This window comes from Stylophora pistillata, chromosome 13, assembly GCF_964205215.1.
Source record: "Stylophora pistillata chromosome 13, jaStyPist1.2, whole genome shotgun sequence".
Classification (NCBI taxonomy): Eukaryota; Metazoa; Cnidaria; class Anthozoa; order Scleractinia; family Pocilloporidae; genus Stylophora; species Stylophora pistillata.
In genome coordinates this window covers 5,176,390-5,197,544 of record NC_142531.1, presented here as the reverse complement: position 1 = coordinate 5,197,544, position 21,155 = coordinate 5,176,390, and the positions used below count along the sequence as shown (strand labels likewise).

Genomic DNA, 21,155 nt, shown 5'->3' with positions numbered 1-21,155 from the left:
GATAAAATACGTTGGTGAATATTCAAATATAAACTCAAATTTAGTTGTCTGGTCTTCTAGTAATTGTACCCATATTTACACGGAAAAAAAAAATTGAAAACTGTGAGTGCATTTGAAATAGAATTTGAAAAATAGAGCTCAGAAAATTGAGTTTGCAAAAGAAATGATTTGAAAATTACGTAGAGTGATAGGTTCTCGATGAAGAAAAGGTGATTAAGAAAAGATACTAAGATTTTACGGGGAATTGTTTGTTAACGCCTTATGCTAGCAGAAGTGAAAGTGTCATACCCTTCCTCTTCAAGGAATTTCGAATTTTGTAATTTGTGGTTCCCAACCATACCCATCTGTTTACATGCTTGGAATTCCCTTTTTTTAACCACGGTTTTAAATAGAAAGTGATGACATGACTCATCGTGCGCTGTTTGTTTGACAGTCTACCTTTTGTTATTACGTAGAACGCGAGTTCAAAATACCGATTGTTTACAGTGCAGCATTATTGAATTAAAGCATCGGATTTTAGGTAAAGTGTGAACAAGATCAACAACATTTTTGCCGTTAAAGGAAGCACTGAGAACAAAAAAATAATATGTCACGGGATTTCGACTTCGTAACTTGAACTTTTCCACTTCCGGAAATAATTGCTCGAATATAGGACTGGAGTTCAACTGTGACGCTTTGTTTAACAATAGTTTACCCTAATTGGTGAGTTGATGTTTCTAATACCATGAAATGATATTAAGAAAAATCGATAGTGAAAGGCTTTCTGTGCGATGATAATTTTAGGTTTCTCGATAAAAAAAAAATTTACTCTTTTTGGGTGCGTGATTTCGCACATTCGTCATCACCTCTTGTATTTCCTCTCGTAGGAACACACACCCACTTCCGCCGAACATTGCCTCATGACGTCGGGCATTCATGGCGGGAAAGAGAGCCCGATAAGAAACAGCCAATCATTGGATTAGTTCCGAGATAACCATTATCAGGGATGTCCAATTTGATTGGTCAAAAGAAAAATTAAAGTAATTTTAATCACGTGACAATGCTATTCTTCATAAGTTGAGTCCTTTCGTTCAGTAGCACGTTCGCCTCGTTGCTTGTTAGGTGCGGAATTTTCAAATAATTTTGAGTCACAGGCGGATTTTTGAACGCTCAGCAATGGCTGGTACCAGCGGAGAAACTGTGGAAAGTCCAGCAACTTCTCCGAGACAACAAGCGAATAGAAAGCCCTCGCGAAATCGTCTTTCTTGTCAAGTCACTCTTCTTGATGGAACGGTTTTGACTACCGATCACCTACAAGTAAGTATTTTCCAACGGTCCCTTTGATAGTTTAAAGCTCCTGCGGTAGATCTCTTCAAAAATCTTGAAGCTCATCAATCAGTTTTTCCAATTTAAAATGGGAAATGCTGGTGAAAATGTTTCACCCCAAATGTCGTTGTCAAGATGGACAGCAGTACATTTTAAATCGAACATTTAGCACGGTTCGAATTGGCAATGATTTAAATGGTTACATGGAAACTCTCCCGCACGTAACAACTCTTTTCACTTAATGACACGATTTTACATTTGTGCTTTGGCTGTCAACTGGTTTATAATCGTGTTTGACGAGAAGTCAATTTGAAAAAGTTGAGAAAGGAAACGGTCGTCTACCGCGGACCTCCAAAGCCATTTTATTTAAATTATACAGCGGCCTTGACTGTGCACATTAACACGTTTCGTGGCCGATCGTCAGGGTTATAGCCTTATCTGCACACAAAACATACAATGCTGACAGTTTAGGTTACTCATTTTTTTGGCATTTTAGGTTTGTTGCCAGACTACCTTTGTTGCCTTTTGATGCTTGCATCATGATCAGGACAAAAAATTGTTCAATGAGTGTTGTTCGTATCCATCATAACGTACTTGGTCGTCCTTTAACCATTTTCCCTATGCAATTATGGATTCTCTTATGTGAAACTTTGTTTTGATTTATAACTCCATATTCACTGCTTAAGGTGTTGTCATCATTTACTCTACTCTTCATGTTCCAAAATTGGTGTGAAATCAAAAGGAACCATTGGAAAGGAAGCAAATGTTTTGATTATCAGTGAACATTTTCCAGGATAAATAAAATTATAAGCTGTGTAATGAACACTTAAAAACTAACATTCTGCAAGTTATACTTTAGCGTCCAAACGCCATCATAGATATGAGAACGTTAGAATTCAGTTAGCGATACCAAACTTTTTTGTTTCGGTTTGACCAGTTTGGCATTTGAAAGTAAAAGAGGTGTGATTCTTAGCTGTAGTCAATGTTCTAGCTTATTATTCTGTGTCCTTGCGATGGTTTTTGACACACAAATTACTTTTTCTCAAAGAAAAGTGCTAAGGGTATGGACCTGATGCACTGGGTAACAACACATCTAAACATTGCAGAGAAGGAGTATTTCGGACTTCTGTGGGAAGACAAAACAGGAGAAAAGGTATGTTCGTCCTCTTTTTATGTTATTAGATAATTTGAGGTTATCGGGCACAACTGAGCTTCGGGCAGCGATTAAAGCAGATGATTGTCTTTTTATAACTTTTCTTTGTTGTGTCTAGAAGTAAATCACCCCTTATCGACAAATTTAACACTGTTAGGCATTAAACAGAGAAAAAAAAACTATTCCCTAACTTGATATCTTGTCGGAATATAATTTTCTTCCGTTGCGTGACTATGACCTACCAAAACACTCATCAGAACTGTGCGTCTTGCTTACAGTAAAGTACAAAGAATTTTGTTTTTCTTTCTTTAGTACTGGTTAGATCCTCAGAAGAAAATAACAACTCAACTAAAAGGTATTTTGCGAGATTCTTCGTATGAAATTTTTTCCCACGATTAAGCCCCAACGCCTAAAATTAATTGTCATGTTAATGTGTATCCCGGACAATTTTCCCTTGAGAGCAATATTGTCTGATAGTTTGTTGAGCAACTTTGATCTGGTAACATTTATGATTTTAGATGAAGTTCTTACTATGTGGTTTATGTTTACAAAATAACAAAAATATATTTGTTGTTATGCATTTATTATAATTTTGTTATTCATGTAAATTAAATTATTGTGATTAGTATTTATGGATGATCCTAGACAGGTTGAACTGATCTCTGTGCCATCCTCCAGTAAAAGGATTTACTTTTAAAGTAGTCAGGCTTAAAGTTATATTATGGGATAACCAAGGTTAATCCTTTATCAATGTAATCAGAAACAGTGAGTTTGTGTTTAGTCATATAATCAGCAAAAAGGGACCGATTACAATCACCAGTTCCATCAACATATCTTTTACTACCCATGTGGTCTGGTTGTTTAAATATTTCTTGATCATTGTGCTCTATACAACTTACTGGCTCTCTTAACTTAATTGTACACAGGAATTAGTAGATCTGAGTGAGATCAATCTCTGACATGTAATATTCCAAGTATTTTAGAAAGCTTTTTTGTTTTTTATTTGTTTGTTCCACAACTGAACAAAAATCAATATCTGAAAGTGTAATGTGATTGTCTGGGTGAGTGTAGTCCTGAGAAGAACTGTTGTCCGTGGTGGTATCTGACGTTTTGACAACCTGTGCAGAAGTCATCATCAGAGTCACTTGAAACATCAGTCACCACCATCAACAACAGTCCTTCTCAGGACTATACTCGCCCAGACAATCACACTACACTTTCACATGTTACCCTCGCGTTCAAACCATTTACTGCAAAATTAATATCACAACATCATGCACGTTTATGAATCAAACAATAGCAGAGTGATGTTTGTCATTCATATCTCTTTTGTATGACATCAGCTTGTTTCCTTTTCCTGTTGTGAAGGAGAAGCACTTATGAACAAATTTCCCTCTGTCATCAATCATTTTTTTACTGAGGCATTTGACGTTAAAGTGCTTCAGAAAAGTGCGTCAGATCTGATATTTATTCTGATATTAGTGCTGTGGGCACTTGTTGACACAAAGTTAGTACTATATTAGGATTGATTTACAATGTTAAGTACTTTATTTTATCAAATTCAAAATTCAACCATAATAAAATATTCATGTAAAGGAAAAAAAATATGAATGTTGTTGACCTTCTGGTTTTCTCTCTAATTATCTTTGTTGTGTAGTTCTTGGTATGTGTTGTTTATTTGTAGAATAACGTACTCATCTCTCTGATAAAATCCTGATTATGATACATTTATTTTTACAAAAACTTTAATTTAACATTCTGTAGATGATATTAAAAAACACATTTATTTAAAAAAAAAAACTATGATTAAGCATTCTGGAGATATTACAAAATGTATTTAGCTGAGGTGAGGTTTTTTTGCTACATTTTCACAAAGGTTTTGTTGTTAAACATTTACAAATTGGCATCAACTCCTGATCAATTAGGGTTTACTTAGTACGTATAACTGCCATCCCTACCTTTTGTCCATACTGTCTGATGTGGTACATAATAACTTTTTCTAGAAGGTTAAAGACAATGCTAAACTTTACTAAATGTAAACAAAGATTTGGCTTCTGACTCTTTGATTATCATATTAATGGAATACATTTTTTTTTTGTGGTCACAAGGGTCTGTTTGAGTAACTTACTTATTTCACCTGACCTTATCCCAGAGCAATATTTGAGACAATAAAGAAAAGAAAGTCATGCTTGATGGTGAATTGAAGATACTAACATTAGTAAGTTAAGCAAAGAATATAAATATATTTCAGGTTGTCAGCCAAACTTTGCCTTTGCTGTTAAGTTCTACGAGCCATATCCTTCACAGATCAAAACTGATTACACCAGGTAAGCTAGACATATGAGCATACTGTTGGTAGATAAATAGAGCAGTTTTTTTTTTTTTTTTTTCAATGAGTGTTGGAAGTAATCCAGAACTGCATAAGTTACGCTTGATTATGCTCAGATAATAATTACTCTAGAAAGCTCTTGCCACCATCTTAATTAGGTTTCAGGCAGTTAGTAATTACTTTGACTATACTTAATTTGTAATTACAGAAAAAATTAACTTTCAGTTATTGATATAACATTAGAGTTTGATTTAAAATATTATTTGGTGGAATATTCCTTGAATTATGTTGTGAGATCAATACCACTCAACCAAATCAAAGAGAAAATTCACATAGCATTCATGCAATACACTTCTATCCAATTTTTCTGTCGTGGGTTTCTTTTTATCTATTCTTTTTCCTTAGGATCTCTTTGAAAACCGCAAAGTTATTGCCATGAATTTCCAATAATAATTCTGATTAATAAGTGTTTGTAAAAGAAAGGTATAGATTAGTATTGTATGTTGTAGAACTCCTAGACTTCAGTGCAAATCTTGACACCAATCTCTTTTTAAATTGCAAGAAAACAAGGGGGGTTTTTTGTAATAAAAGTAAATCATAGATAGCAACCATTTTTGGTTCTTGAAAGATATTATGTTTAAATCCCTATTTTGCTTCTAAGGTATTTGATGTGCATGCAGTTGAGGGATGATGTAAACTCTGGGAGGTGAGATATGGATCCTAGATATTTGTTTTCATATATAGTAGGTGCTCCAAAGAGGGAGAGAACTTGGGTTGCTTAATATGTAAAATAACCATAGGGTTAGATAAAGGTGTATTTCCACTTCATCTTCTTTTTAACTGAATAAAGTTTCAAGGTCTAGAATTCCTCTAAGTTAGTGTTATGGTCACCTTCATTGTCACTGAGTGACTGTTATAATGTTGTTTTTTTCAGGTTGCCATGTTCCTTTAGCAACCAGGCTGTACTTGGATCATACATTGTGCAGGGTAAGTCCCTCAGGAAGCAAATCAAGAACCAGTTGTCATTGCATTCAGCCAATATTGTTATGGAATTGTTTTTCCACTTCACATCGTCATAGCCCAGTTGTAAGCTTACCTTATCTTTTACTGATGATGTAGGTGATGTTGGTGATTATGAAGCTCGCGAACATGGAACTGACTACTTGGATGGAATGGTCTTTGCTCCTGACCAGGTAATTGATGCTGATTAAAATTAGTTTGTTAACTGAACTGAGTCAATGACTTGGTCAATTCTCTTGACTGGTTTTATGCATTTCCCATAGCTTAGTTTTGTCAATTTGGAGTCAAATCAAAAATTTCATTTGGGTTGAGATTTTGTCTTATTCTCATAAACTGTCGTGTTGAACAGATTTATGTTGTCAGGAGAAATTAGCTATTGGTCTGTCTTGCAAATGTAATAGCTGTCCCTATCACTTTTTAGAAGTAAATGGCAACTATCCAAAGTCAGTAACTTTGAAGGAATACTGTATTCTTTCTGTTTGTACAGACACAAGAACTACTGGACAAAGTTAGGGAACTTCACAAGCAAAATAGGTAGCATAAGATCTCCACTATTAAGAGTTATACTTTGGTTGTCTCAAATGTTATTTTCAACAAGTTTTGTATTCATAACCTTGTAGATGACAATTTTCAATTTTTCAATGTTGCTCAAACACATTCATTACTTTGAAAGCAATACATGGTCTTGCCTCGGCCTACATAAGTCATCAGTTGTTGCTTTCATAAACTTGTAGATGACAATTTTCAATTTTTCACTGTTGTTCAAATACATTCATTACTTTTCAAGCAATGCATGGTCTTGCCCCTGTCTATATAGAGACACTGGAAGATATGATTTACATTCCAGTGACAGCTTACTCCTTGCTCCTTGCAAGGGCAAAACACTTTCCATGTTCGGTGATCTTTCTTTCTATGTAGCCTCTCCTAAAATTAATTGTGGTTTGATCTTCTGTGTTCTATCAGAAATCTGCAATCTTTAAATGGGTTTAAGAAAGCCACTAAGACATTTTTATTTGCGAAAGCTTTTTAATTCTTTGTATGTAGTATTTATGTTTCTACGTCTTGGTCAACATTTTTATTTATAGCTTTTAGTATCTATGTAGAGTTGAATTTTAATATTTAATTGTAATATGCTATTGAAAATTTTTATATTGATAATTGTGAAATATAAGTCAATAAATTATTATTATTATTATTATTATTAGTTTAGAGTGCTTGTTATAGGAAATTAGGTTTCGATGAAAGGAAGTTATTAAATAAATGAAAATGTCTTTATTATCATTGGTTGAGAAATGACTTGACTAGAAGTTGCTGCTTTGGTAAATTTTTAAACAGAATCTGTTTGAAAGCAGGAATACCTCAACAGAAAGGCCTGTGATTTATTATTGAATATAAAGACTTAAAAAATGACAGATACTTCAAGCTCTCCAATTGGTCAATAACTTATCGTGTATTGGGGCAAGAAACCCATAAAGAAAATTGAAACAAGTGGTGTTTTGTCAACTTTACTTTCTTAAAGCAATAGAATGTTCTTTCTATCAGTGCACTGGCATTACAACCCAGTGAGGATGTTGAGAGACTGCAGGAAAAGTTTGTTGTCACTCCCCTCTGGCTTGTGATTTACAAACTTTTCTTGCATTCATCCAGCATCCCACATGAGTTGTTACACTGATAAACTGACAGAAGGTGCACTCTCTTTAGAATGGCAAGTTATATTTTTGTGTTTGTTTTCCAGGGGTCTCAGTCCAGAAGAAGCTGACTTGCAATATTTAAAGGTGGCAGCAGCTAAACTTGTCATGTTTGGTGTTGATGCACATCCAGCAAGGGTAGGTGGGAATTTTTTTATGATTTTGTTTTAGTTTTTTACTTTACTGATCCGCCTTCATTTGTGGCTATCAGAGGGGATCAGGGGTAACCCAGTATTGCAGGCTCTCCATGCTCAGCTATGGCATGGGTGTGACCACTAGGTGTTAAGTCACTTCTTTATATTGTTGTCAGTTCTCATTCTAGCTCTGAAAGTTTTCCCAGGAATTCCTTAGCTAAGTGACTAGGCAACTGCTGTTGTCTCATGCAGCCTTGTTTGTTACTTGCATGGTTTTTCAAGACGGTGGTGTTTTCATCAAGGGATCCTCTGAAGCTCTTTAATGTTTCTTTGGTCTTCTAGATCTTCTTTCAAATTCAGTAAATCAAAGTGCTCATGTATGCTTAAATCGTGTTGATATAAACAAGTGCTAGTAAACTTCACAGCACATGGTTACATTTTGCTCTGCAGTTTTTTAATTCACCCTGTTTTCATTACAATACATTCTCAGAAAGAAGAGATGTAAAACTTTTGGGAAATTTCTATCAGTCAGAACTTTACTTCTTTAACTAGAAATGATGAAAAATCTGATTTTTGACCTTGAAAATGGGGGTAGACTTATACATGAGTTCCACATATACATGCTTAAATACCCTATTTGTTCCATTCTAAATAAAGGAACAAGATGGCGCTGAAATACTCATTGGTGTCTCTCATGATGGTGTTGCTACTTACAGAGACAGACTGGTGGTCAATAAAATACCATGGTAGGTGCATGAATTCCATATTGCATTACTTGATTGATTCCTACTTTCCAAGGGGGAATAGAGGTGCAACTTCTTAAAACATTGTGGATAAATTATTCAGGAAACAGGCAATGAGAACAGACAAGCAAATCAACAGTGTTCTCCATTAATTTAGACATGACAGCTGGTGTTAAAGTGGTATGACATAGATTCTCTAAACTGATTTATGGCAAGAAGGGAGATATAACAATTCAAACTAGCAGCACTGCTATTTGCACTGCTACTAGCACTCCTACTTGATAAGAAGGCTCTCATTTGGTCAATTTTCTCTGATAACATATGTATGGCATTTCAGAGATCACTGGTTTGAAGGTTTCTTATTCCACATTTGATATGTACAGGGAGAGATGGTTAAGACTTGCAGATTTGTTGAAGACCCAGCTCCTTGTTGTGTTTACACTGACTTGAAAACTGGATTGAACTTGAAAGGGTTGTGTTATGTAGATTTGGGCGGGTTTATTCTTTCACAACCAACAGTTGGTAGAAAAGATTAGGAGGGGAGTCTAGAAAAGGTAAACATGATATCTGAACTTCACTTGAAATTTTTTTTAAGGGCCAAGATTGACTACATCAAATACAGAAAGAGGAATTTCATCATCAAGAGCCATCCAGGAGAGGTATATAATTATACAGAAGTCAGTTAACTTTTAGCAACTTTAAGAGGCCCTTCATAGAAGGCAAACATTTTGTTTAAAGGTGTTAAGGTTTAAGGATTCTCTTTGCATCCCAAGGAGACACTCCTGCAAGGGATTTTGGGTCAACATGATCCCAAAAATCCCAAATAAGATCATTATTTGGTAGATCCTCTTAGTTTGGCTTTAAGATACGAGATTTGGGTCAGATTGCACAGGATTTCTTTCCTCTTAACCCCTAAGAGTGACTGGGATCAAATGTCTCCTAACAACTTATTCACTTCTGAGTCAAATATAAATGTCATGCAAACAAGGAAAAGAATCCCAAACTAAAGAAGTTTCTGATTGTTATCCAAATTCTCCCTGTCAGTACTATAGGAAATGTATAAGGAGCAGTATGGAGAAATTGTGGGGGTGTAAAGAGATTGTAAACACAGTTTTGCATTGTTCAAGCCCAAGTAGTCTCTCATGATCAACTGACCTGTTGTAACATACAAGTTAATGGTATTTCTTTCAATTGTCAGCTGGACACCTTGACAACTAGAACAGTTTACAAGATGCCAAGTGAGAAGGCAGCCAAGCGCTTGTATAAATCTTGTGTCGAACATCATACATTCTTCAGGTATGAAATTCTCTTTAACTGTCTGCACATTGGCCATGTGCCCAACATCCACATTTTTATTACAATTTTTTTTTTTTTTTTTTTTTTTTTTTTTTTTTTACACTGCCCAGGGCACAACATTTATGGTGTACTAGCCACGGACTTGTAGAAATTCAGTTTTGGCAAGGGGTTTTCAATTTCTACTAGCCAGTTTGGCTAGTAAAAAAAACTGAATTTGTCGTGACATCCAAGTTGTCACTAACCACTTGGCTAGTAAGTTGAAAAGTTAGTGTCAAGCCCTGCTACCACTGCCTGAATCCAAAATTCTACTGCCAATTACTGTCAATGCATTCAGCAAAACCCTGCCTGGTAAAATTTCTCTACTGTGCACCACACCATTAATATTTCTTTAAGCACAATCTTGCCTCTTTTATGTCAGGTTAACTTTCTCTGATCCACCACCGAGTCGCAGTACTTCACTTCTGAAGATGGGGTCAAAGTTCCGTTACAGTGACCGCACCCTGTATCAGCTACACAAGGATGGCCAGCCAGTCAAGGACCAGCCTAAATTTAATCGTGTCTCAAGTCTAAACTGGTCACGTCGTTACCAAATGCCTTCTCTATCAGAAACTAGGATTTATGTGAAAGAGGATGATGAGAGCAACAGGAGGCCATTATCAGAAGGAGATCTGCCTGGAAAGATGCGCTGGTACAAAGGAGGAAAGGTGAACATTATACAGGATAGCACCTCAGCTCATAATTATATCTTATTAACCAAGTGCAAGGGCGGTACTGGGAGAATATCGGCCCGAGGTCTTGACAGTACGGACCGGGCGCAGCAAGGTCCATACAAAAAAGACCGAGGGCCGATATTCTTCCAGTACGGTCCCGAGCAAGCTTGATTAATAAGAGATTTATTATACGACTGAAGTTCAAAGGGACACAAGTGCGGTATCATTCGGGACAGTGCCCAGTCCAATACTGAGAGAATATTGGACCAGCAATAGAGCATTTTGATTGGCTGATTTTAGTTATTGGCCCTCTGACTGCCTGAGTTGTGTAATAATTCTCTCTTGTTCCTAGTGTACTTGAGATGCCCTTAATTTTGCTGATCTTTGCAGTATATGGGTTGCTTCTTATGTGAAGCTGGTATTTGGCCCACCCATGTACTCACTGTAAAATATTTCTCTTTCCAGACTCTACATTTGTTTTGATACTTTGATTACTTTATTTAAACTTCAAGTAGTATTTGTACAAATCTGACCATAACATTAACATGTAGGTCTACAGCAAAGTCAGAACAGAGCAATGGGTACTCTAAATTTATCCAAAAGCTCGAGTGTTATATTAAGTACAGAGTGAAACAATCTGAGGTAATCCAGGCAGTATATATATTTGAGTTACGAAAACAAGATTGTTGAGACATCTAGTGTAGTATCGGGCAAAATTTGGAAATTATATGATACATTTAAGGAAATCATTTGTATAGAAATCAGTTTTGCTGCTCTGTATGAACATGTTATGTTCGAATTCTTGTAGGCTCCATTAATGGAGGAGGAGTCAATGGCGACGATGACACCAGAGGAGCGTGAAGAGTATCTGAGAGAGATGGAAGAGAAATTTGGCAAACAAAAGAGAGAAAGAGGAGACAATGTCATCAGAGCCACTGGTGCTGGAGAAGCTGGTGCCTTCTACGTATATGGTACAGCAGAAAGACCTGATCCTCAATCCACAGTCACTGCTGTGGAAGAAGAAGCAAGGAAACGTGAGTGGGAGAGGAAACAAGCTGAGGAACGGGAAAGGATACGACTTGAGCAGGAGAGAGAAGCAGAACGAGAGAGGAAATTACAAGAATGGATTGAAAGCGAGAAGAGAAGGTGAAATGAAGTTTAAAATGCAAAATTGTGCAGTACTGTTTAATTCCCCCAATAATAGCGGTTTTCAAGTGAATGTTGAAAAACAAAAACCAACATAATCCCCACGACAATCAGAACAAAGGTTTACCTTGTCATTGGCCAATTAGAAGTCAATATGGAAACAATGAGACTGCTGGGAAAACGCGAATGACTCAGTCGCAATTGTTAATAGGTTTGTTTCTGATTGGTTAAGAGAAAGGCACGATTGTTCTGAACCAATCATAGAGCACCCAAAACAGTGCTCGATTTCTTCAAAGCGCAATATTGACCATTGCTCTAGAACACAATGACTGATCAGTGAGCCTTTAAATCTGGCCATTTTTTTGGCGGATAGAATAACATAAGGCACATTCCGTCTTGACTTTAGGGTTGAGGCAATTGAGCCGCATGAAGCAGGCCCAGCCTATACAGCTCCTGGAGGAACAACTGAAAGGTAATCTGCTGTGATTATTTCTCATTGTCAAATTGAAATACAGAACACCCTAATGTTACACGTAGTTAAGCTTGACATTCATATCTAGTGTGTATATTGTGTCTACCGTTCAATGTATTGTTTTCACATGTGTTGAATGCTGTCTATTTTAGGGCAACATTTACGATGGAAAAGGTCGAGAAGGAAGAGCCAGAATTTGTCAGCATGGGTGTGGCTACCCCTGTGAGTGGCTTTGACACCATCAAGAGGGCAGAAACGAGGGTAGCTGATACTGATACTTACAAGGGACGTGTCAAGAAGCTGCCACAGGAAGAGGTGGTAAGAATCCATTGATATAGAGTTTTAAAAGTTGACCAAAATCTCCTGCCATTTGTCAGACCTGTTTGGCCAGTTTGATCTTTCCGTTGGGAGAGAGTTCCATCGTTGACAAAAGCATTTTGACCAAAACGATTATTTACTAGAACAATTATTTCATAATTTTTATAATTCACCTTTTTCAGAAAACTCTCAAATGCCAACTTCTTTTAAGTTGAACATTCTGCCGGCCAGTGAGTACTACTAATGATTAGCACCCCTAACTTTTTTTACGTATATAAGCCATCCACAGCCAACGTAGCCGAAATTAAAGCAAATAAACAGTTTCTGTGAAACAGATGCACTGTAGATCAGGTTAGGTTCCTGTTTTCAACAGTACCAATTATTACAAAGAAATACGAAAGAAACCTGACCTATTGGACTAGGAGGGGCTATCCAGACCTATTGGACTAGGAGGGGCTGTCCAGACCAATTACAGGGCAAACTGGCCTCCTTCGTAGCTTTTCTTTGAGATATCACGCAATAGCCCCCCAGAGCGTTGTTTGACATTCCAAAGAACGGCTGTGAAGGAGACCAAAGCGAACCAAAGCGAAAAGAAAGCAATTTCATATTACTTTTGAGAGTCGATGGTAAAATTGCCTCATAAACGTTGTTATGAGACGTAGGTATTGCATCTTTCCACCATCTTTTTCTGTGGACAGAAGGCAGATTCTCGATTAATTGATAACAGCCTTTTAAGAGCAGCTTTAACTTGAGTTTTTTTAAATCTAAGACCAAAAAGTCACAACAGCCAATTGGAGCGAAGGATGACCTAATCATTAGCCAATGAGAACCCTTAGTAAAACAGGAAAACCACAGGAATCGCGGGAAAACACGAGTGTCCAGATCAGGATTGGTTTTAGTTTGAATCTGATTGGTTAAGAAGATGGCGCATGTTTTCTGGACCGATCACAGAGTGAACTTGAGCAAAATCGAATCAATTAATTAATTACTCTCGACGCTCAATTGAAGACGGGTCTAAACACTTTGTTTACAGGGTCCTGACCCCTCCACAAGGACAAACACATGGGGTGGTGGAAAAAAGGATAATGTATCCTACACCCGAACATACACTAGTGCCACTTTACCGAACCGAGGAGCAAGAACAGGCTTTGAAAGCAACATGACGTCTGGTGAGGACAGGAGACGTAGTGCCGAAGATTTGTTGGAGAACAATGGACAGGAGAGAGGTTCAAGACAAGGAAAAGTACCTCTGGTGAATAAGGATGAGCTAGTGAGGTACTACTCACCCGGTTCTGCCTTAAGTGACACTCTGCGAACTGACCCCGCTCAGCACGAGATCAAGAGATCACTGAAAGAGGATCTCAACTTGGAGCACGAGCAAGGCGAGGGTGGCTTTGTTAGGGAGAGCATCAGAAGAAACGAAGGCTTCATTGCAAAACAGACCGTGCGGAACGACCTGGACAGTGCTCCACCCGAGATCACCACCAAGACCATGATCATCGATAATGACAGAGACCCGGCAGTGTATCGTCAGAACAGAGCTCCCGAGGTAGAGACGCACGTGTTGTCATTTGGAGGAAGCAGTGGACAGCCAGGAGTTAAACAAGGTACTCCCTATCGCTTTAGTGACTTCACCCAGGATGGTTCTCCTGAGCCATATTCACCACATTCAAGACATTACAATGTGCCCAGCGTCACCACACAGAGAATTGTGTATGACCAAAATGGACCTCCCGTTAGTCCACCTTCGAGTGGTTAGTAAATGATTCCCAATTAATTTCAGTATCTGAGCAAATGCGTACCCACCCTTCCCCTAACCTTGAAATGAATCCTAACCTGTAAGCTGTGGCCTTTTGTTGGGTTAGGGGAGGGGTAGGTACGCAGTTGCTCAGGTACTGACATTAATCCCAAGATTCCCTAGCAATTTCTTCTCGACAAATGAACTTCTCACGTGACATTCAGGTACAACAACCTTTCTGCGCTTGCAAACTGAACTTGCGAAGGACTTCACATGGAGTAGACTTTTCCTTGAATCTCATTACAAATTCTTTATCAAGTGTCTTATCAAGTCATTTAACTCCACTAAGTATCGTCTTCAATATAAGTGCTTTCTCCTTCGTAAGTCTCCTTGTAAAAAAAAAAAAAAAGACTGGCTTGTCATTCTGTTTTCACACGGAGACTTAGGAAGTTTTCACGGAAAAGCTGTGTCATAGTACTAAAGCGCTTCTCAGCGAAACTTTTCGAGGAAAAATCTGTCACGGAGAACTTGCTAGGATAATGCCATATTCAAACTTTCTTGAGCCACTGCATAATTTTGGTATCAGTTGAAGAACATTTCATTCAAACACGGAAAAGCTCTCAGTGTTTCTGTCTACTTAGCAAGAAGAATTAGGAAACCGGTAGAAAAACCCCGACGATTAAAGATGCCTGTGTGAGATTCAGTTTTTGCACTTATACCGAAATTATCAGAATCAGTTTTTTCCTCGATGGATACAATCACTTTTTTGAGCCCCCTTAAAAAAGTCAAGTTGATCTCTGCTTGCGCACATTTCCAATACTTGTAATGACGTAAGTTTAAAATTCTTGGAGATTGACGAAGGATGTCACATTTCGGCTAAGTGAGACTTAAAAGTCAAGTTGATGTCTTCTTGCGCACATTTCCAATACTTGTAACGACGTAAGTTCAAAATTTTTGGAGATTGACGAAGGATAACGCATTTCGGCTAAGTGAGACTTAAAAGGCATGTCTCCTTGACAGCTGTTTTTTGGAGAATAACGCAACCCTCTCCTGAGGAGAAGTTTTAAGGAGGGGAACCTAGCATTATATTCCAAAGAACAGGTGTGAAAGAGAATGAGTTAGTCGGTCATAGCCAAAGGAATTCCCTTGCTTTCGCTAATTGTTCGACTTTTACTCAACAGGAACCCAAGATGGCGGCACGGTGATTACTCGTACCATTATGATGGGTGGGACAGAACCCACTAGAACAGAGACTATTCGTCAGACCACCATGCCCACTGAGATTATTCAGAAGACAATCACTATCGAAGGTGATGGAAATCAGCTGACTGCCGAGGAACTCAAGGATATTATATCTAAACATGCAGGAGACATTGGAAGTAGTGAAGTGGTTACCACTGTAAGTCGCTACAACACCATGGTGATCATGTTGATGGAAAATGACTCCAGCGTGTGTAATAATAATAATTATTTTCTTAAACTTTGCAAATTTTAAATATTGTTATTATCACTATAATCACTAAAAGTATTTACAAAAATTATGAGGAAATGCTTAAAAATCGAAAACAAATGCGTCAAAATGTCCAGTAAAAACTCCAGAAAAGCTCATGGATACACACTTCTTATAATAATCATAATGATGATCATAATTAAGGTATAAATATTACAAAACAAGTTTAAAAAGTCTCTAAGTGAGAGAAGAGTTTTGAATCTCTTCGGTATTAACTTAACAATAATAATAGATTTTTCCTTAAAAATATCTCACAAAAAGCAGTTCTCTAAAAAAAAATTAAAAGTTCAGTAAACTAAGCTACATACTAAAAAATCGACTACTTCAATTCTGGCTTGCGCACTTTCCGATGTAATGTCAGTATCAGATATATTAGCTACCCTTCTCTTTCTCCTGGTTCCTCTGAGGCACAGAAAAGCTGAACGTAGAATGGCAAAGTATATCTTCGCCCTTATCCAAGATATGGTTGTAGCGTAGTCATCTCCTTTCTTTAAAGCAAGTAACTCTGCGAGGCGGCTATGGAATCTCTTGCATTCATCGGCCATTCCACCTGTACTTGTAAAAACTAATGGTGTGAATGTCGCTTGCTCCACTTCCAAAATCCGCCTGCAGTATTGCCTCTTCTTCTCATTATCATGTAGTTGGAATATCTGTTTCGGAGAGAGTTCTCGATACGATAATAATAATAATAATAATAATAATAATAATAATAATAATAATAATAATAATAATAATAATAATATATTATGCTAAGTTGCGTCAGCAGTACCCACGCTATAAGATTGCACAGCACAACATCATCATCGTCGATGTCCTCGGAGACGTATCAAGAGGAACACTAGATAGTATTAAAGAACTTGTAGACGTCAAAGCAGATAAGATCTCACTAGATGTGCAAAAGGCAGTCATTTCAAGTACCCTAACATTACACGGAGTTTCAAAGTTCTCACTGCGATACAATTCTTATCTTTTTGGGTTTCTTATGTCATTTGAAAATTTCTTTAATTTACTAATTATTTTAGGCTGTGGTAATGACAAGTACGCGATTGCGCTTACTTAACAAAATTAATTAAATTAATTACCTTAATTGATAAAATGATAATAATAATAAATAAATAAAATAAAATGTGTTTATAAATAAATGTAAAAAGAGTCAAAATCTTAAAACCGATAACTAATTGAAATATCAAAGTTTACTCTAGCATAGTTCTTTCTCCTTCTATCCCAAAGACCCCTGTTGCTCTGTGGTAGAAAAACTCAATCGTTAAGCCGGTGGATACTCTTTTGATTCCAGCTACACTCAAAATGTTGGTGTTTTGGCGATGACGCATTGAACTAGTGTGAGCTTCGAATAACTCATTTACTCAAGAAATGTCTCATTCCTTTTCAGACTTACACAACCAAGGTTCAAGAAGTGAAGCAAACGAAAACAATAACAGAAACCATGAGGGTTGTGGATGATGACGGAAACATCATCAAAACTGGAGACCCTGACACTGATGCTGTAAGTGATTTCTCTATCATTACCATAGTGGCGCCAATGAACTCTCTTGTCGGTCGAACTATTGTGACTTTTGTCTTGAAAATATGTTTGAGCCCACGGTAGATGAATTGAAGGTTGCTAGGTAACTCTGTGACGCATGTTTGTAAATTGTTACTGACGTCACACGGCTCACACTTGAATCCCTAGCAACACTCGCTGACGCCACAAAAGAAACTCTGGAATATGAACAAAATTTCCCAACATTGGGTTCGCATACTAAATGTTGGACGATTTTTTTTTGCACAAGAAGGCAATTTTTTTTCTTAACCGCGGTTCCTAAGTTGCAAATGATTTTCATGTATTTTTTATTTATCTATTTATACTTGCATTTTTGTTTCCTAGTTGATTTAAAGTTTTTGACTGAATAGTTTGTTTCCCAAGCTTAAACTCTGAGAAAGTTTAACAACTCAAAGCACTGTCCTCATTGCACTTGCATTATAATTCTATGTAGGCAATTTTCGAGGCCATCCAGCGAGCAAAGGAAGAGAACCCTAACGCTAAAATCACCGAGGTAGTTATAACCAGGACTGATGAAGAAAGCAATGCGTAAAGGTAACGTTATTTCGTTATTTTTAGCGACTTCTTCCCACCGTCCGAGTTTTAAATGTTATACAGATTATTCTTCTTTCCAGCTGCATATTTCTTTGGATAATTTTAGTTCTCTCCTGACCTTTGATAGATAGTGAAAGTTATTGCTGTTCATAAGACTTTCGTTGCATTTTTACTGGGTCTTGTTTATCCACGCACTTGTTGTTGTGCACTTGTTTTTTTTTTTTAACCTTGATTCACTGAGATCTTTTTGTTCCACTTTGATTTTAGTTTTCCGGTTGACATTAAGCTCATTCAATCTTACTTTTTTTCGTTACCCCCACCGACGCAGCCCCAAACAGTTTCTTTAGAAACTATCAGCCTTCATTTACTTTTTTGATGTTTAAAATCCCTTTGTCATTTCAGTCCTATTATTTTTTTTATCTCAAATTTCTCCTTGAAAATGTCGAAATCTTGATGTACGATTTTCCATTCACAACAGGTAAAATGCACGGACCCCTTATGGAACTGCAGTTGACTAAGCCGACGAGTACTAGAAGAACGCCGCTTCCCTAAATTGTGACACGCTCGTTAAGGATATATTATAAAAGTTGAAGATGTAAAATGAGTGGTGTTGGATTATTGAAGAGCACATTGTGGTACAGTTTTAATTAAACCTAGTTAGTTCGAGATGTTGAAAGGGAGTACAATATAAACCTTTGAATGTTTTTTTAAGAGTAGTCCAGCTTTGTTAGGTATTATATTATTAATGTGTTTTAAATTTTAGGAAAAGGCACAACCGCACGTTGTTATTTGGTAGTTAGCTCTTTAAGATTGTTAACCTGAGGCCAGCTTGTTGTCAGAGCAACGGCTCAGCCAGTGAAAACTGTTTCATTTGTGACGAAATTTAGGCAAGATTGTTTTCGTCAGATACAAATTGTTTTGGAAAGAGCCTGTCTTTACAAAATTATCCCAAATCTTGATAACTACCAGTTATATTTTCTTGTTCTAGTTTTCATGGATATTTTTAATATCACCCAAATCATTGAACACCCCAAGGATAAACTTAAACGAATTTGGACATTTGGACCAAATTAAATTAAAGTATTTTAAGATTGCTTTAAGTTGGAATTCCTGTTTTCAGTTTTATCAAAAAAATGTAACCATTTTCTAAATGAGATGCATTGAAATCTTGTGGTATGGTAGCTTGCTACGAGATGTTGCGTTTTGTTTCCAATTGATAGCTTTAAGTTTTTGCCTCTTCTAGTGTCGAGCATTTATCGGAGATAGTGGAAAACCAAAGCTGTTTCGTTTGGTACTTAACTCAGCAGGGTTTTAAAATCATGATTCTTTCGAGTGGAACCCTTCTTTCGTATTAATGTGTGCCTCTTGTAATCGGGTAGCTCAGTATTGAGCGCCTTTAGAAAGCTACTGACATTTTACGTCAACAAGATAGCTTTAAAGCTGAAGGGTTCGCCTTTTGCAAAAGTTATTTAATAGAATAATTACTTTTAATTAGAGCCGTTACAACGATTTTGTGAAAGTTTGTAATTTGTAGACATCTCGCATGATCGTGTAAGCTTGCTCTTATTGTTGGCTTTTAATAAACTTCGTTAGATAGGTACATTGTCTAGTCTCGTAGAACATTTTGATTAAAATGCTTTAAGGTAATTCGATTAATTGACGTGGAGAAAGACCGAAATTATCCCAGCGGCCAATCATGATCGAGAAAAATTTCACAAGGAGCCTATGCAACCGCGAAGATTACGTGTAGCGCGGGAAAGTACGAGGGAGTAAGTCACGACACGTTTCATTGTGGCATCTGATTGGTTGAAAGGATGGGACGGGTTTTCACAGAGCGTGATAAACTAAAACCAAGTCAGACCCACGATACTTTGGAGACCCGAACAAAAATTATTTTAAGTAAGCATTACTGCATTTAAAATTATAAAAGAAAATGGCTGATTTTTCCTTTAACCTTGCACATAACTGGCTTTTACTTCAGTATATTTATGGAGTCGTTCTTGACCGCCCGTAGTTCTCTTAGTGTCCATATGCTTTGAACCTGGTCCAGGGGGTGAAGCATCTTGCCGTAGTAGTATTCCCGCTTGCTTTATTTAACCACTTTTTTGTCGGGTTTTTCTCGAGTTCCTTCGATTGATATCCACCTTTCACATATCTCGCCATTTAAACTTGGCATCGTTGCATTAAATTGCACACATTTGAGTTGAGAAAAAGAAGTCGAATGGCAAGTTCCCCGCAGCTCAGTGGGTGGTGCATTGTACTGCGACAGCGGTCTCAGTCAGGATGGAGATCCTGTTCCGGGGGACTTGCCGTTGTGTACTTTCCTTTTTCCTTTCTTGCTTTCTTTTTTTTTCCGATAATTTGTTTATTTTTCCATTTTATATCAAGCTTATTAGCACCTTAGAGTGTCTTTGCATACTCGTCTTTTCTCTTCATTACATCAGCGAAGGTTTTCTTCCACTGGTTGGTAAGTTTACCCTTTTCCTACACTTTTAAATTGAGGACATGCGTCTTAATACTACTGAGTTTGAACGTTATTAAATCAAACAACAAAGCTTTTGTAGTAATGTTATCTTAGAGTCAAAACACTTTTACCTCAGAATCTTAGCCCACTTGTTCCTTGCAGTCCGTAGTGCACTTTTTAGATGTAATCTTAAAATTTTGTTCTCATTTCATGGCAAGTTCCCCGCAGCTCAGTGGGTAGACTTGCCGCTTTTAAATTTTTTTTTACCCTTTTAATCGATCTTTGTCGCTTTTTCGATGACTTGTTTTCTTTCTCATTTTATATCTTCCTATTAAACAGTCTTTTAAAAGGTCTTTACCTGCTGGATTAAACTTTGCAAATAAGCTGGGACACGTGAGTATTGTCCCAAGTAGAGTTCGAATCCAAACATGAAGAGCATGTCACTTTTTTATTCTTTTCACCTATTTGTAAGAATGTTAATTTTTGTTTGTTTGTTTGCTTTTTTTTTATATTTCTTTAATTATGTGGGTTAGATGTCGTTATAAACTGATATATATTTTTTTGGATTCCAATTTTTTGAAATGCATCGGGAACTAAGTTGAAGAATGAGTAACACGCGAAGTGACCCTTGCGCGCCCCTTAATGGGGCTTTCTGAGAGGCCCCCTTTAGGGCGTATAAACAATTCTCGCGTCATTATTTAGCTCTTATTAACCGAGCGGGAGGTCTGTATGGGACAATCTTGACCGAAGTCGCCAGTACAGACCGAACGCAGTGAGGTCTGTACCAGCGACCGAGGTCAAGATTCTCCCATACATACCGACCCAGCACGGTTAATAAGATGTTTATCCAATTTTTTTACATTCTTTGGACCTTTTTTTACTAGACCGGTCTAGATGCCGGTCCAAATGGGTAAATCTATACCACTTTCAATATTGATTTCAGCCAATCAAATTCGTGAATTCGGTAGTTCCCAGTCCTTGTGAGACACAGCCATATAATAATGTGGCATATGAACCCCTGATTGGTCTGTTTC

General features: G+C 37.2%; 1 protein-coding gene across 3 annotated transcripts; it reads left to right on the top strand.

Annotated features, from left to right (window-relative positions):
- Window positions 1-1,043: 1,043 nt before the first annotated feature.
- LOC111336781 (uncharacterized) lies at window positions 1,044-19,257 on the top strand. Of its 3 annotated transcripts, none has more exons than XM_088743900.1 (21): window positions 1,044-1,296; window positions 2,354-2,458; window positions 2,771-2,813; window positions 4,710-4,785; window positions 5,449-5,493; window positions 5,722-5,774; window positions 5,907-5,980; window positions 6,295-6,341; window positions 7,543-7,633; window positions 8,287-8,375; window positions 8,968-9,031; window positions 9,571-9,668; window positions 10,087-10,372; window positions 11,187-11,524; window positions 11,931-11,996; window positions 12,149-12,311; window positions 13,348-14,068; window positions 15,234-15,451; window positions 16,953-17,066; window positions 17,557-17,657; window positions 18,136-19,257. In XM_088743900.1, exons 1-20 carry the CDS (start codon window positions 1,156-1,158, stop codon window positions 17,653-17,655), a joined length of 2,931 nt encoding a protein of 976 aa, XP_088600026.1. In that variant the 5' UTR covers window positions 1,044-1,155; the 3' UTR covers window positions 17,656-17,657; window positions 18,136-19,257. The 3 variants fall into 3 exon arrangements, with proteins under 3 accessions (XP_088600026.1, XP_088600027.1, XP_088600024.1); XM_088743901.1 differs by having other exon boundaries at window positions 12,149-12,314; window positions 13,348-13,921; XM_088743898.1 differs by having other exon boundaries at window positions 12,149-12,314.
- The last annotated feature ends 1,898 nt before the right edge of the window (window positions 19,258-21,155 follow it).

What these genes read in the sequence shown, in the direction of transcription:
- LOC111336781 (XM_088743898.1), top strand. Translation starts at nt 1,156, where the DNA reads ATGGCTGGTACCAGCGGAGAAACTGTGGAAAGTCCAGCAACTTCTCCG. An exon ending in ATCAAAACTGATTACACCAG is followed by an intron (nt 4,786 to 5,448) that starts GTAAGCTAGACA and finishes TTTGCTTCTAAG; the next exon opens with GTATTTGATGTGCATGCAGT. An exon ending in GTGGTCAATAAAATACCATG is followed by an intron (nt 8,376 to 8,967) that starts GTAGGTGCATGA and finishes ATTTTTTTTAAG; the next exon opens with GGCCAAGATTGACTACATCA.